Source organism: Barbus barbus (assembly GCF_936440315.1).
Source record: "Barbus barbus genome assembly, chromosome: 24".
Classification (NCBI taxonomy): Eukaryota; Metazoa; Chordata; class Actinopteri; order Cypriniformes; family Cyprinidae; genus Barbus; species Barbus barbus.
Window position 1 is genome coordinate 13,337,778 of NC_136752.1, and position 16,786 is coordinate 13,354,563.

Here is a 16,786-nt window from a genome sequence, read left to right on the forward strand (position 1 = left end):
AATGGTGTGGGGGATGTTTTCTTGGCACACTTTAGGCCCCTTAGTGCCAACTGGGCATTGTTTAAATGCCACGGCCTACCTGAGCATTGTTTCTGACCATATCCATCCCTTTATGACCACCATGTACCCATCCTCTGATGGCTACTTCCAGCAGGATAATGCACCGACACAAAGCTCGAATCATTTCAAATTGGTTTCTTGAACATGACAATGAGTTCTCTGTACTAAAATGGCCCCCACAGTCACCAGATCTCAACCCAATAGAGCATCTTTGGGATGTGGTGGAACGGGAGCTTCGTGCCCTGGATGTGCATCCCACAAATCTCCATCAACTGCAAGATGCCATCCTATCAATATGGGCCAACATTTCTAAAGAATGCTTTCAGCACCTTGTTGAATCAATGCCACGTAGAATTGAGGCAGTTCTGAAGGCGAAAGGGGGTCAAACACAGCATTAGTATGGTGTTCCTAATAATCCAATTATATATATCCTAATATATATATATATATATATATATATATATATATATATATATATATATATATATATATATATATATACAGTATATATGAAGAAATAAAGCAGCTGCACAAACAAACATTACTACTCTCAGAATTCAACCACATAAGTGATACAGCAGTGCCACACGGTCCCGCATGCCACAGGAACACTTTATTGAGATCCGGGCACAGATTTGGGACTTCATTGTGTTCCAGTGATGCAGAGACTAATGCATTCCAACAACATCACCACAATGGGAAAGGATGCCTGTTGTCTGGGCAACCATGAACTTACGGCACCAGTAGGAATCCAAAGAGTTACTTTATTGAATAAATATATCCTACCATGCATATGGAGATTAATAATGTAAAGAAGCTTAAAGCAGAATCATATTTTATTCTGAATGTCCACAGTTGCCCAATTTAACCTACAGCCATTAGGATGCCTGTGCCCATTTAAAGTTTTTCGGATGATCACTTCCATCTCAGCTCTCTATTAGATCTTCCAGACAGATAAAAAAAAATGGCAAGTAAAATCTCCCACTGATCCTCCAGAAGAACTCGAAGTACACAGAAGTACAAGAAGAGCACTGGAAGAGCTTTTCATTCAAAACACAGGTATAAGAGTTTATCTCGGAAAATACTGAAATTTACTTCAAGAATATTAAAATGAAGTTCATCATGAAAAATCATTCAATCATTCACTCTTGCCTTTCTAAACCTGACTTTATTCTGAGGAACACAAAGGAAGATATTTTAAAGAATGTTGGTAACCAAACCATTTTTTTGTTTTTTTTTTTTTTTTTTTTTTTACCCGGCCTGTCAGTAACACAGATAACACATGACAGTACGTATGTGTAGCTATGCTATCATCATTCACAACCTTTTTTTTTTTTTTTTTTAACCAAACCATTTTGGTGAATTCTCAATATATCTTCTTTTATGTTTATATTAATCTCTGAGCCACAGAAAACTTCTCATTTGGCAAATACTGCCTCCTGTGGCAAAAATATACCACAACAGCTCTATATATATAGTGAAAAGACTCACGCACAACTGATATCACACAACCACCTCAGTCTGTCCTAGTCTCTCCTTCAACACACATCTACAGAGATTCCAGAAATCACACAGCCCACTTATCATTGAACTGTCTGGCTGAGCTGAGACCATTTAGGCTAATACCCAGTACTGTGAGCAGCCACTGATATGGAAAGTGATGGCAATAATGGATCTAGTTTTCACGTCAGAGTTTCAGCCTCAAGAAATGTTGGAGGGAAGGGGGTCCACTCAATCCCACTCCTTTCTATCAAGAAAAATAAAGCATTCCTGACGTGCACAAAAATATGCATGCAACACTGCTCGTGCAAGTCAAAGAGAGGAACACAAGCTGCATTCATTTCTTCTCAGTAAGAGATGTATGAAATGTATGCTGTAGAAGTCCCATGCAAACAGTAATTACCACAAACAAGATGTACAGATGGATAATCACCAACTTTAGTAACATGGAGGGGGATCAATTATAATGCAAGTACAACAATTTTTTCTTGGAATACTCCATAAACATAGCACCAAAAGTAATAAAAGCTAAGAATGGGAAGGTTTATTGATTTGTGCTTTTGCCTATAATTGGTCATCAGGGGACAAGCTAATATGTTATATCTGATCAAATAAACTGTAAACAAAAAGATTTTTGTTTAGCAGTAATTTGGATGACAGACATAATGCACAGAGTAAACTGTTTCAAGGTCTGCAGTTAAATCATCATTTAAGGTATGAAAGTATTTAGTTAAATCATTATGACAGCAGAGTCCAACAAATAAAAGCAAATCTATACTGATAAACCGGGATGATCACATCATTCATCATCATTCAAGTAAGTGTTTATCAGAGGATATAAACTATGGCTAGGGATGGAAATCTTAAGAAATTTAACCATTCTGGTAACGATTCAGATCCCTCTTAAAGATACTTATTCCTTAACTGTTCCATTAATGATTCTTTTGATTTTGAGGAAGAAATATTTGGGGAAAAAGAAAGCTGGGATTGTTTCAGGAATAAATGTAGAATAGCAAAACCAAAAAATTGTGGTGATAGTTCTTCACTTAATTCCCTTATTTTTTTCATAAAATACCACTGAAAGAATCAAATTAGTCTGATTAATTAAAAAAAAACTATTCCATCTGATTCATAAATATTTGTTATTCACTAATAAGGACTGGCTAAAAAGAGTCCCAGGAATCAGGCTCGAGCTGGTTGGTTTTTCTACCATCGACCATTCAAAACTTTGGGGTCTGTAAGATCTTTTAAAAGTTTTTGAAAGAAGTCTCTTATTCTCACCAAGACTGCATTTATTTGATCAAAAATACAGTAAAGTAATATTGTTAAATATCATTAAAATTAAAAATAACTGTTTTCCATTTTAATATATTCTGAAATGCATTCTAATATGCTGATCTGCGGATCAACAAACATTTATTACTATTATTTTAATTATTATCAGTGTTGAAAACAGGTGTGCTGCTTTATCTTTTTGTGTAAATATTGAAAAGAACAGCATGTATTTGAAACAAAAATCTTTTGTAACATTATAAATGTCCTTACTGACACTTTTGACCAATTTAATGAGTTCTTGCTGAATAAAAGTACTGACCCCAAACTTAAACAGTAGCATTTATATATATAAGTGTATATGCGTATTCTATATAAAAATACCATAGCTACATTGATATTGCTCGAATAAATGTCTTTCTTCAACGTTGTGCTTACCTCATCCACGTTTTCAAAGGCATTAATGATGTCATAGGGCAGGCAAGACAGCAGGTCTATGACAAACCAGGTCTTCAAGTAGTTCATGCGTATGAGCTTCGGGTCAGATATGACCTCTCCTCCAGGTCCCACAAAAGTTGTATGAAAGTTCAACACAATATCCACAAGGAAGATGACATCCACCACGCTGTCCAGTACCAACCACACCAGGTTGTTCTGTTTGGTCTTAAAAGACACATTGTAGGGCACCATGATGGCCGTATAGAAGGTGAGAATGAGGATGACCCAGTCCCAAGTGGTCTTAAAGGTGCAGTAGTGCAATATAATGTGAGGTGGAGTTTTAGGAGCCTCTTGCTTATATTGAGGAAGGATGTCAGAGCCCAGCTGAAGAGCCTTGGAAAGACAGAAAAAAATAATTAATTAAAAGATTGAGAGAGTTTTTTTTTTTAAATGATACATAAAACAAATCTGATGTTCTGATGTCGCTAGAAGGTTTCTGTGCTACCACTAAGTATCAACCAGTTTTGCTTTAAATACGACCAGTTTTGCTGATGAATATCTAAGCTGGCTTACCAAACTGTACATTTATTTGCACACTTTTTGCTGATTTAAGCATAAAAGCCTGTTCTCATCAAGAACAATAATTTAAAGAGCTCAAGCTTTTAAGGCAGTAGATGACAAAAATACAGCATTTGCTTAAATACAGAGCGTTATCGTCCACTGGTGAGAACGATTAATATGACATTTTATAGTTCTTGGTATTCTCTAAAAACGTATCTTACAAAATACAGTACATTTTTAAGGATGTTTTAACTGTTTTCACAATACTGATTATGACAAAAAAAAAAAATAATAAAAAAAAATTAAAATTCATGCTTTTTTCATGAAAATTCATGCTGGTCTAAGCCAGTCTTTTGCCCTGTCAAAATTATGCACTGTAAGGAATATATACCTCATGAAAAGGCACCATAAGATATAATACAGTGAAACGTTTTAGAGACAGAAAGCTTATGTCAGCAGTAATTGGACAGCTGAGTCAACTGTCATTTGTCTTGAAATGAAGTCAGACTTTATTTCTGCCACGTGGGACTGAAGACAAAGGCTGACCTTTTTGTATGTGCATATAAATGTGTGTGGGTCAGGTTTTGCCTACACTGTGAGGTCAAAATGACTCCAAAAAGACAGTAAATGAAGATCAGCTACAAAACCTGACCAGCCAAAGGTCCTTGCGAGAAAAAAAAATGCTGAATACAGTTTTAGCGAAAATGCAAAAAAGGCTTATATGAAGGTCAAGAGTATGGTAAACAGAAAGAAAACACCATCAGCTATCATTAGCATAAAAACAATAGAAGTCAATGGAAACTCCTGACCATAGAAAAACAAATGTGTGTGTGACGCTCACCTCTGCCAGTCGTGAATGCTTATGGTTGACCTCAGTCTTGTTCATAGGTGTGAGCTGCTGAAGTGTACCCCGGCTATTGGTTAAAGCTCTGGTCAGCCTGGCAAACTTGGTCCATCCTGCCACATAGAGAAACAAAATGGTGTATCAGCAACAGGAAACACTTCTTTGCCTCCTCTCTACTTTTCTTCCTGTTTACTTTACTCACAAACACACTTTTCCACACAACTAGTAGCGCTGTTGGCATCACGCTTCTCAGCCAAAAAGCAATGGCCCACGCTGATTTCCACCGAGGCTCCTGCAAATGCTGACACCAGTGAAAACTGTTCTTCCCCATTCCTTCCTTCCAAAAAACTCACATATTTTTGTGTACCCATATCCCATTTCTAAAGTCTGTGCACACAGAAACTGTTATGAACCCTAGGGGCTCTTCACAAAGGCATAATGTTTCTTTATGACTTTAAAATGAAAGCATTATGACATGATGGAGACATGAAGGAAGATGTTGCATCCAACGGGGAGCCTCGTTTGAAGTCATTGCTTTCTTATTAATAAAGACTGATGGGAAGATTGTCTTTTGATCTCACTAACCCTAAAGTCAGTTGGGTCAGTTGAGTCCTACAAAGTAAGATTTTCACCAAGTGATTGTACAATGTGCACATGCCAATGCAAATGCTATTTCTTTCTGTTAATCTCATCCATTCTCTTTTTGCCCTCAGGAAGGACTGTTTTAAAAGCTTACAGGGTGGGAAAAGAGGTAAAACATTAATAACATTGCGGCTCTCCCATTTAAGTCACATCTCATGAATGTTCAAACACAACAATACAGTACTGGAGCACATTGGGTCTCTTGGAGCCACTCTCTCTCATTACAACAGGGACATAGAGGGGAAGTCTTTCTGCACGGCCACATGAACAATGAACTCAGTGAAGGGATAAGGAGGGGAAATCAGCCATGTGCACTTATTGGTAGGATGTATGAAAATAGCACGCTGGTCTGTTCAAGCCCATTCAGCGGGGGACAGCTTTATGTCAGAAAGGCAAACTGGCTACATTTAAGTTAAAAGGACTTTCATTAAAAGTTAAACTCAAACAATACAAGTAAAGCATTTATGGCATAATGTTCACCACCACAAAAAGTAAAATTGTTTAAATTATTTTCTTTTAAGGCTGTTTAGGGTTTATAGCATTATTATGTCATGGTAACAAAGGTTGTACTCCAGTGAATATACTGTAAATTTACATATTAAGGCATTTATAGTGTTACGTTGTCAGTGACAAAGTCATAAAATTGTCTATAAATTTACACAGAAAGGTTTAGTAAGCTATTTCTTCCTACTTTTTTAAGACAAAGTTATGACAGAACTGCAATAAAACAACATGATTAGTAGAAATATTTAAACGCAGACAGAAATAGAGATAGGAAATCTGACAGTGCAAAAAAGAACTATGTCACAGACAGAAGGAGGAAAAGGAGAAAAACAATGGATGGTTCAGGCCATCTGCACTGGACCCCTAAGGCATCTTCCAGATATAGTCCTTCTACAGGGCAAAAAGATGCTAGGTAGCAAAGCCTCAGAGAAATCTCGGTTTGGCCATTGCAGCTCGGTTCTACCCTATCAGACCTAAGCTACAATGGAGCATATGTTTGCCCAAATGCACCACATCTGGCTGAAGAGTGGCAAACTAGGTCTGCAAGACTGCAACAGACTGCAGCAGTGAAGGAAACAGACTAAGGGGAGATTTCACTAAGAATCACACCCACTGATAGAAGTGTTTATTTGCGCATGCCATTTGCATCATTTTGATGCCCAATGCACTAAAGGAATTAAGCAAATCAGGTAATGATACAGATGAACAAACAAATTCTGAATGAAATTTTCTTCGGAGGTTGTATCTGAGTGCATGACCGCAGAGAATGCAGCAGATTACTGTGAATTGCACACTTTCTATTGGGATTGTACAGTATTGCTCTTCTACTGTGCTCCAGCCACATTCCATTCTTTAACCCGGTAAAGCTTAACATATGAATAAATAGTCAGTACAATCTAATTTTTTTAAATAGTTTACTGAAACATTAGACAAAATATTTTTAAAAATCTGTAATTTGGTGCAGGTGCTGATATTTACATGACCAAAAAGTAAAATTAAATTAGTAAAATCATACTCCTGTTATTTTTTCTATCTACAGCTCTGAATACAGTATATGACTATCCATACCATACCTATACCACATATTCTTCCTTTATGAGGGCTGCTAACTACATTCCTTTGAACTTCTATACTGGCTAGCTCTCAATTTATGCTGGTGTCAATGCCGACTTGCCGAGGTCCTAAAGTATACGCCTGATGAGCTGAAAATCCTCTCCAGGTAACTATCAGATGCTTACAGAAAGATCTAGAAGGATCTTAAAGGGTTTCACTGTTGCCATGGAGCCCATATTCATTCCTCGTTTTTCTTCCCTATTTGCTATGATTTGAAGTTTGTGCCCCTCTAGGTAAGCCACCATCAATGAGATCACGCTGATAGGCCAGAGGTCCTCAGAGAAAGAACACGCACTCACCTGTGGTTTAAATGTATGCACAGATCCTTTAAATGCTGGGGACGAATGCACAGTCAACACAAAGTAACCCTGTGCGCATTGGGAGCACTGACGCCTAACGGTGCTTTATTATTTCTATGCAGATGCTTTGCATATTTCATTGGACCACCAGTGCAGAGCAGGGCATTACTGACAGGAACACTATTCCAGTGGGATTTTGAGACAGCATACGTGGAAACGTACATGGACACACACATATACACACTGTACTCTTGCTTTTAGCTCTATCCTCTCCCCAGGGGCAGCAGTCACATGGAATGAAGCTCTAGGGAAGATCTCGATTATACAACTAATTACAAAATACCTGTGATGCAAATGACACTAAAAGCTTCACTAGCTATGCACAATGCATGTAATGCTTTACCTTAAAATACAATAGTAGAAGCCAAAGCCGGAATTAAAAGGAACAGTTTAATAAAAATCAGTAATATTGTGAAATATTATTACAATTTAAAATATAGTTGATTATTTTAATATAAAATGCAATTTATTCATGTGATGAAAATTTTCAGCAGCCATTACTGACTCTTCAAGCCTAAAGGAAACAGCCACCTTACAAACTCTTAAATCAAGTAGCAGATGCTCTATAGGCCATCACTCTCATTCCAGTAAGGCCATCAATCACATAATGATTTAAATATATACTTCCACTACTGGAGGAACCTTATAAAGTACATCTTCTAATTTATTGCCAATACAGCTGATGTCAAAATTCAAAGCTCTCAATGCAGGCTTTCCAAACCTGATTCTGCCTTCTCTGATCGGTAAACGCACATGAGCTATTCATGAAGCAATACTGAATACACACCTGGCATGTGACGTTTAACAAATGCCCCTTTAGAACAACAGATCTCATATTTACCTAACAACAAGCTCAAGCGACGTGCCAGGCTATGAATAATCTGATTGTGCTGTTAATATTTATTAGTGCATCAAGGGTCAGAAGCGGCATAGATTAACATTTTGATAAGGGCAAATAGTCCTTCATTTACAAAGTAATCACTGTAGGTGATTTGAATGCCTGATAGATGCTTAATAAAGTTTGTGGTTCGGTGTGTGGCGATGAGCAGCTTATATTCTCGACACGGTCATTACTAAAGCTCATCTACTGTATGTCAAAGGAAAGTGAGCACAGTCACCTCTGATGCATAATTTTCTATTCATAAATATTTAATAAAAGCTATATGGATAAGTACAGCCAGTAGAGTTTTGGTTATTCAACAGGGAGAAGATAGGCAGTAATTGGTTAGTGAAATCGTGGTGTTTTCATTGGTATTTTTATACCAAATACCATGTGACTGTAACTGCCAAAGCAGGGAGATTACTATTCAAGCACTAAAGCTAGACTTCAAGTTCTTTATTGGCATCAACGGTTCCTTGAAGAACCTTTCACTTCTAAAAATTAAGGTTCTAAAAGGGTGTTTTCACAGTGATGCCATAGAAGAATCATTTTTTGGTGCTCCCAACAACCTTTCAGTTAACATTTCTTAAAAGAACCCTTTTTCTTAGTGTGAAGAACATTTTCAAATCTACAGAAGCTTTTTCCACTATAAAGAACCTTTTGTGAATTCAAATGTTCCATGCATGTTGAAAGTTCTTCATGGAACTACTGATTCCAATAAAGAACCTATTTTTTATTTTAAGAGTGTGTTACCTTTCCACAAAATGTTCTTAGTGGGAACAGGTTCTTTAGATTATCAAAACTTTTCTTTCAGTTCCTTTAAGAACTATTGGTTACACTTTATTTTAAGGTGTCCTTGTTACAGTGTATTTATGCATTTACTGAGTAATATTAATTAACTACATGTACTTACTGTATGGCTTAGGGTTACTATATTACTATAGGGTTATTATAATAGTAAGTACTTGTAACATGTGCAACAAGGACACTTTAAAATAAATTGTTACTGAACTATTCACTGAAAAGCTCTTTGGGGAACCCAAAATACTGCTTCTATGGCATTGTTGTAAAAATCCACCTATTTTTATTAGCATTTGCTACCACAGCTGTTACTAAATGCAGAATGGTTTCATTTCAAACCTTCCTGTTCATTGGATGATCTTTCCATCTGATAGGCTGTTTATCTGCTAGAGAGTGATACTCGCTGAACTCACGTCCTGTCGCTCTGTACACTTCCACTGACAAGAGTCTCAGTTGGGCACAGGTGCCCTGCCACAAAGTGACAACAGCTGCCATCAAGTCTCTGAGGGGAAATTCCAAATATATATATATTGTGTGTGTGTGTGTGTGTGTGTGTGTGTGTGTGTGTGTGTGTGTGTGTGTGTGTGTCTTTAAAGAGCTCCTGCGTGGGTTAGGATCACTGTCAAAGGACAAGTGCTTCAGTTTAGCAGTGGCACAAGCTGGCAAGGAAAATAGCCACTGGTTTATATGAGATAGAGAAGCAGAAAGGAAGAGTAAATGGTGGGAAAAGTAGGACCTGACAATGCCCATCAATCATAAATACACATATAGCCTATACAAGTAACCTCCACGACTGACTGCAGTGATGCCCACAAGCAGCACTCTATAAAATAAAGTGACAGCTTGTCGCTCTCATTATACTACAATGTGCCAAGCAGGCTGCAGCACACAAAAATCGCCACTTAAAACACATCCAACATCCAACCTTAATTCAGTATTTTTGTGTGGCTCTTCAGTAAAAATATCTAAAGTTAAACATCCTTAAATAAGATGAAATATTGTGTAAGATATTTATGACTTTTAAATGTAAACCTCACTAAATTTAGTTAGGTGTATACCTTAAAAAATTATAAATAATATTTAATAAAGTATAAAGTAATTCTGTTAATAAATAAATCTGGTTGGAAACGTAACAAAAGTCAAAATGTTACTTCCCAGACACATTTAAAAAGTCTAAATGTGTCGGCGCAGACAGCCTCGTGGCCCTTCAGTCAACTAACTGTCCAGTAAAGGTGAAGGCAAAAACCAGCAAAAAAATAGGTACAGGACAGGTACACTGATTTTGTTTTAAGAACATTTTTACTGGAAAATCTAAGATTAACAGTATTTTTTTCCCCCTTTTCCCAGTAAAAATATCTGAATATCCTTCAAATAAGTAAATAAATAAATTTACCTTAAATATTGTGTACATAAATTTACCTTAAATATTTACTTTCATTATTTTAAATAAGTTGTTAATGACTTTTAAATGTAAACCTCACAAAATTTTGTTAGACGTGTACCTTAAAGAAGAAAACAAACAAATAAATTATTTTAGTAAGTAATGAAGTAATCTGCTAGCAGATTTGTAAAAATATACTTAATTTAAGAAACATACTCGGAAACCTAAAACTCAAAATATTAGTTTCCAGGTACAGAATATTCCCAGGTAAAGAACATTTTATTAGAAAAGAAAAGAAAAATAGATTAAAAAAAATGTGTTGACATTTAAAAATGAATCAAATAAAATATTTCAAGGTCTAACAAAATCTCACTGTTCATCCAGATTGCAATGCAACCATTTGACAAATTGTGTTACATCATTTTTTTATCATATTCACATGAAATGTGGACTGTCAACTGAAGTTTGTGTGTATGTGTGTTAATGCAATTTTTTACCACAAGGCTGAAAAATGCAACACTCAAAATCAAATTTAGAGTTCTTACCTCTGGTGGTCTCATCTTCAATGGGCTGCTTGAAGACAGTGATGTCTTTAAAAGTGCAGAGGAACAGGACCACCTTATCGTTCTCATTCCTGATGGGGGCCACCTGCATGTAGAGCCACACAGGGGTTCCTGACAGCACCGGATGAACACAACGAGAGAGGAGAGAGGGTGGAATGAAAGGAAAGTAAAGTATGAAAAGTGGTACGTGAAAAGAAGTCAATTGAGGGTTTAAAAGAAGTCATGACCAGGAGGATAAAAGACATGGATGAAAATGATGAGAACAGTGAGGGAAAGTGAAAGTGACAGAGAGGTTAAAGGAAGGGAAGGAGTAGAATAAATGATAATGAGATTATGGCGGCAAATCAAGATTGCAGGAGAAAGACAGGAATTGAGAAAAAAGAGAGAGACAGGAAGATCATTGAGACCAAGGTTCTTGGTTCACCCGTATGAGAAATATACTGTATAACCCCGTGTGCCTAATGGGTAATTACATCTGAGCTTAACAGGACAGCTTTATCTTATAGAGGCTACATGAGGAGATTTATTTTTATAGTAGCCGCATTAGAAAAATTCAAGTGCGAAAACAGGATGCAATTGTGTTCAAAATGCAAGATGCCTCGAGGTGTAAATGATCAAATAACTCAACAAGGAATGGTACATTTTTAGGGATGGCATGAGTAGCTGCTGATCGGTCATGATCATAAATTACGTGACTGTTACAATCTGGATAAGGAGAGGAAGGAGATAAGAAGAGCACGAGGACACACAGACACGACTCAACAACTAAACCGAGTGCAACTGAATGGAACAGAACACAGGTTTTTCAGACTTTTTAAAATAACTGTTTCTAACTTGTTACAGCGTATTGCCACACTGTGGGATCTTAGATGTCATTAAGATCAGACTGCATAAACAGTCAAGACATAAATAAGAAGATCTGTTGGAATTTTCCATCATCAATCTGTGATGTGTTCGGTGACGGTGAGCTGCATTTATTTACATGCAGAATTGAAATAGTGACTAGCAAAGAAAAACAATCTTCAGCATTAATTTTGATAATGGCTTATATTGGTGCATGAAACTTTTTGGGCTGTTGACGTTAATGACGTGTTTTAATGTTGGTAATAATTTCACCAACAACAACGCATGCTACCTCCTGAAAATTAGTCATGGTTTTACTACGAATAAAACCAAATATCATGGTTCTTGTAGCTATGGATGGTAACCACAGATTAACCATGGTTTTGTTACTTCAAAAAATAGCCTAGTTTACAAAGAGGTATTAAGATAATAGTTTTTGTGGTTATAAAATCAGCCCTAAGCCAACAGCAGCTTTTACTATTACTTAAAATGCATTATATAAAACAATGAGGCAATAATGATTGGTTAATTAATAAGTATATGGTTTCATTGAATAACACTGTCAAAATACATAATGTAATACAATATAAACAATTTATGTACATTACATAAATGCCTGCAAAGGGAGCCAAAGGCCTGGTAATTGCTGCTGTTACACTTACAGTATGATCAAGTCCTTTATTACTGACCAAATATCCACTTAATCTTTCATTTTTGGCCACCGTTTTGCGACAGAAATGCTACAGCCTCAATAATTTCGTCAACAGAAACATGTGGACATCACAACCCTTACAAAAATTAACCATTGTTTTATCGTAGTAAAAATGCTTAGTTTTCTTTCGCGTGATTTCTGAGTGCTTGAGAATATAAAATCAATCAGACAACTGTATTAATAAAATAACAGCCATAGGTAACTGTCTAAAGCTACAATTGTAATTTGTAAGTACAATTTAATTACAATTTATTTACTTTTATATTTTGTTAAAGTTCTATTTTGACCCCTATAGAAGGTGTGTTTTTTTTCACATCCATAATATTTGGGGGAGGGGGCACAACAATACAATTCTGCTTAGGGCACCCATTTGGCCAGCAGTGGCCCTGGTCACTGAACATGTCAAATTAGCGATCCAAGAGTACAGATTTCAGCATAGGATCAGAGGAATCTTTTAGGATTTAGGCCAAAATCGTACAAGTGTGCACCCAAGCTTTACGTCAAAAAAGCTGTGGTGAAAACAGAAAGTGAACCACAGGGCAACCGAGCTAAAAATAATATAAATATAAATAATATATAATATAAAACAATGTAACAACCAACCTGAGAAGACTAAATGACTTAAATGCCTCCCCTTAACTTGTTAGGATTTGTGTCTGGCCTTGCCAATCAGCGAGATTTTTCATTTGCGATCTGGGACAGGAGCTAAAAACTGAGCCATAAAACCAGACACTTTCTGCTGGCTGTATTGACATTCACACTGTGTTTGCAAATGAAGTGGATTAGTGAATTTTTAATGTAACATCCAGGCACACTTTTCAATGAGCAGGTTTTGTGCTGCTTGATACAGTGCCTGTATTTAAAAGAAGAAAGTTCAAAATAAGCCTATATTATTTGAATACCAATAAAACGGGGTCTATATTTTTTATCACTTATATATTGATTAACTTAACACGGTATAACATTATGATTACACGAACAGAGTTTTATGGTTATAAAAACACAGATAAAAGTCACAAAAGTGTATATAAAATGAAGCCATTTCCTTGAATAGTTTTCTTTCATTTCAGGAATTCATCTTCCTACATGGACAAAATTGCATCTCTGTATTTTCTGCTAGATGCAGCAGGCACAGCTGAACAATCGTAGCTGGGAATACTCACTGTTCTTCTTATAGAGCAGCACTTCAAAGCAATTGGACTCATAGTTATCAAAGGTCTGTCTGACTTTGTCTATTGTCTTCTTGTCTGTCAGCTCGCCGTACATGAAACTGCCGGGGGGACAGAGAGACAAAGGATGAAAAGTGGAAAAAGGTTGTGAGAATGAGAGAAGTGGGTGGGAAAAGGAGAAACAGGTGATGAAAATGACCAAGACAAAGAGAGCAGAAAAAGAGAGTTAGAGGAGAGCGCACACCTGTGTGGCACACACATACGCCCAGCAAACTCTACCTTGTCTTTCACTGTCAGTTAATTCACAGAGTGTGCACAAGGGGGAGTGGCTGATGACACAGACTGTCAGCTACTGCAGCCGCTCTATTTAACATGTGGAGGCTGGACAAACAGTAGACACTGAACCACAGTTCCGACATGCTCTGCCCTTAAGGTTATGTAGAAGGAAGGAAACATTAAATCTGAAACAGTTTAGGAGAGCAGCAAGAGACAAGATATTCTTGTGTTTTTAGTGACTGAAGTTCTCGTAAATGTTTGCAAATGAGGTAGCTATTTTTAAGTCACTCGTTAAGTAGATTTGTGACATTGATCATGTCAACACCTTTGTACAGTCCTTGGTTCATGCTGCTTGAGAGATGATGTCATTAAAGAGAGAAATACAGAAAAATCTCAAATTCATGTTCATTTTATAATTCAGCTTTTTACTTTTTTAGCTTTCATTTGTATTGCTGATTATAAAATGTGGACAAAAAATTGGTTTCAGACTTTTGGATAATACAATTTAATAATGATAACAAACAAGACATTCATAAAATGATTTAACATTTTATAAAATATAAATTTGATTTTAAAATGAAAGACAAAAATGTTCAATACACAATGACTAATCTGTAGATTTTGGAATTGACACACGGAAGAGGTAAGACGTAGGATGAGTGTAGACGTGGATCTTTTTATGCAGTATATTCATATATATTGGATATTAATATATCGCATATATAATGGGTATATTAATATTTTCCATTTTTCAATTTCATGACAAGATTACAGTGTGAATATGGTAAATTTTTTTGTTTTATTTTTCTGGTCACACTTTATTTTAAGGTCCAGTTCTCACTATTAACTACAACTTTTGCTTTGATAAACTACTAATTTGCTGATTATTAATAGTTAGTAAGGTAGATGTTAAGTTCAGATATTGGGTAGGATTCGAGATATAGAATATGTGCTTTATAAATACTAGTAAAGAGCCAATATGCTAGTATTATGCATGCTAATAAGCAACTAGTAAATAGTAGGAACTGGTCCCTAGTGTTACCATATTTCTTTACTTTAGCTCTTTATTTCCATCTTTTCAAATCATGTTATAATTAAATAAGTTTATATGTTACTGAGCACTTCTCTATCTTTCTCATCTATTGTCCATTTCTTTCTTAAGTGGACACCGGAGGACAATGCTCCACACATGAGTCTGGTAATGTAGCGATTTTAGCAAATTTCTACAACCAGGACTGGGTGACATTGAAACTTCTTTAGCATTGTGCTAAATTCCCCAGTTTCCTTTTAAAGATTTTATTTGTTTGGCATCTTATTATCATTTCAGCTTCCATAAAACTAAAAATACAGAGTTAAGTATGGTGCATTTGAGTTTTGTGGCCCTAAGCTACTCAGAGATTTTTAGTATCAAATCCTCACCCTTGTTGCTTTAGCTGACAAAAGCTTGTATCAATTCTACCTCTAAAATTCCCCTTGAATCCTGAGTAAATCTGGAGTCATATCACAGTCTGTAGGCAGATCCATATCGCTGCATGTAGGTAGAGCCAAATCGCTGCAGTTGGTATTTCTATTTCTACTCCGATGATTGGCACCTTACTGAGCGCATTTAGCGCTAACAAGGTGTTCAGTGATGGCTCAGGAGAAATGCGCTCTCTGAGTGGCTAAATAGTGCATGCAGATTCTACTATGGCTCAACATAGCTGAACTGATGTGAGAAGTTTGCTTTAGCATCATTGCTAACTCAAGCAGAGTGAGAAAATGACACTTCTGTCCCTAACACTTCACCAAATTAGCGAAAAATCCTCAGTTTGTCTGATGAGTGGAACTAGCAGGAATAGCGGTCAGTTCTCACTTGAAAAAGATAAAAAAAAAACAATACTAAATGATCAGACTCTGTCCTTCATCTACTTTCTGTTCTGCATTGCATAATTTTAATAGATTCAGCTTCTGCTCTCTGAGCATAATCCCTCTGGAAATGTTTGTTTTCGGATCCAAAATAATGTAATTCCATGAAAACACATAATTTAGTTATGATGCACACTAATGCATTTTTGGATCCTGCATGCCTTAGCCAGAAAAGTTATGAATATAAATTTAAATCACATCACTGCCTGTCCTTGACTACTGAATGAGGACAGGGTAAAAATAGACAGGTGGAGAGCCACTCACCTGCAGGTGCTGCTCTTCTGCATGACCTCTGCCCTGTGGTATCCAGACAGCTTACAGAATCCGTCATTACTGTAAACTATAGGCCACTCCACGATTTGAGCGTTCCCCAGCAAGAAACTTGTCTCTGCAATCAAAAATAAGAGAAAACATTTATAAATGTACATAAATAACTAGTACAGTATATGTATATGCATATTTAGTGCTCGTATTATTGTTTGGCACATCAGTTTAACCAACTAGTATGGAATGATTGGAATTAAAGCACTTTCTTTGGTTTAACAGACCTTAAAATAGTCATTTATGTAGATGTTTTCTTGAAAGCCTAAGCTCTCAGAACCATAATATATGAGAACAAACAGAACCGCTGTAGGGAAGATAGAGAGGCAATCACATGCTAGTAGCATGACCCTGTAGAGCTTTTTCTCCATCGATGCTATTCAACATTTTTGCTAGCAACATTAAAATATTTTCTAAGTCATGACATTCCACTCTGTTTATATATACACACTATTCTTCAGAAGTTTAGGTTTGGTAAGTTTTTTTAAAGAAGTGTCGGCTCATCATGGCTGCTTTTATTTGATCAAAAAAACAGTAAATCGAGAAACATTGTGAAATATTATTACAATTAAAAGAAATGTTTTCTATTTCAGTATATTTTAAAACAAAATTTATTCTTGTGACGCAAAGCTGAATTTTCAG

The 16,786-nt window shown here is 36.3% G+C and overlaps 1 protein-coding gene across 1 annotated transcript in view; it reads right to left on the reverse strand.

Moving 5' to 3' along the window:
• Positions 1 to 16,786, reverse strand: part of kcnh5a (potassium voltage-gated channel, subfamily H (eag-related), member 5a) — a gene marked incomplete at both ends in the record, with an annotated part of 93,555 nt that overhangs the window by 64,874 nt on the left and 11,895 nt on the right. Inside the window, 5 exons of the mRNA XM_079375580.1 lie at positions 3,271 to 3,663; positions 4,673 to 4,788; positions 10,901 to 11,029; positions 13,637 to 13,743; positions 16,088 to 16,211. Coding sequence (XP_079231706.1) covers positions 3,271 to 3,663; positions 4,673 to 4,788; positions 10,901 to 11,029; positions 13,637 to 13,743; positions 16,088 to 16,211 — 869 coding nt within the window. The remainder of the gene's footprint in view (positions 1 to 3,270; positions 3,664 to 4,672; positions 4,789 to 10,900; positions 11,030 to 13,636; positions 13,744 to 16,087; positions 16,212 to 16,786) is intronic.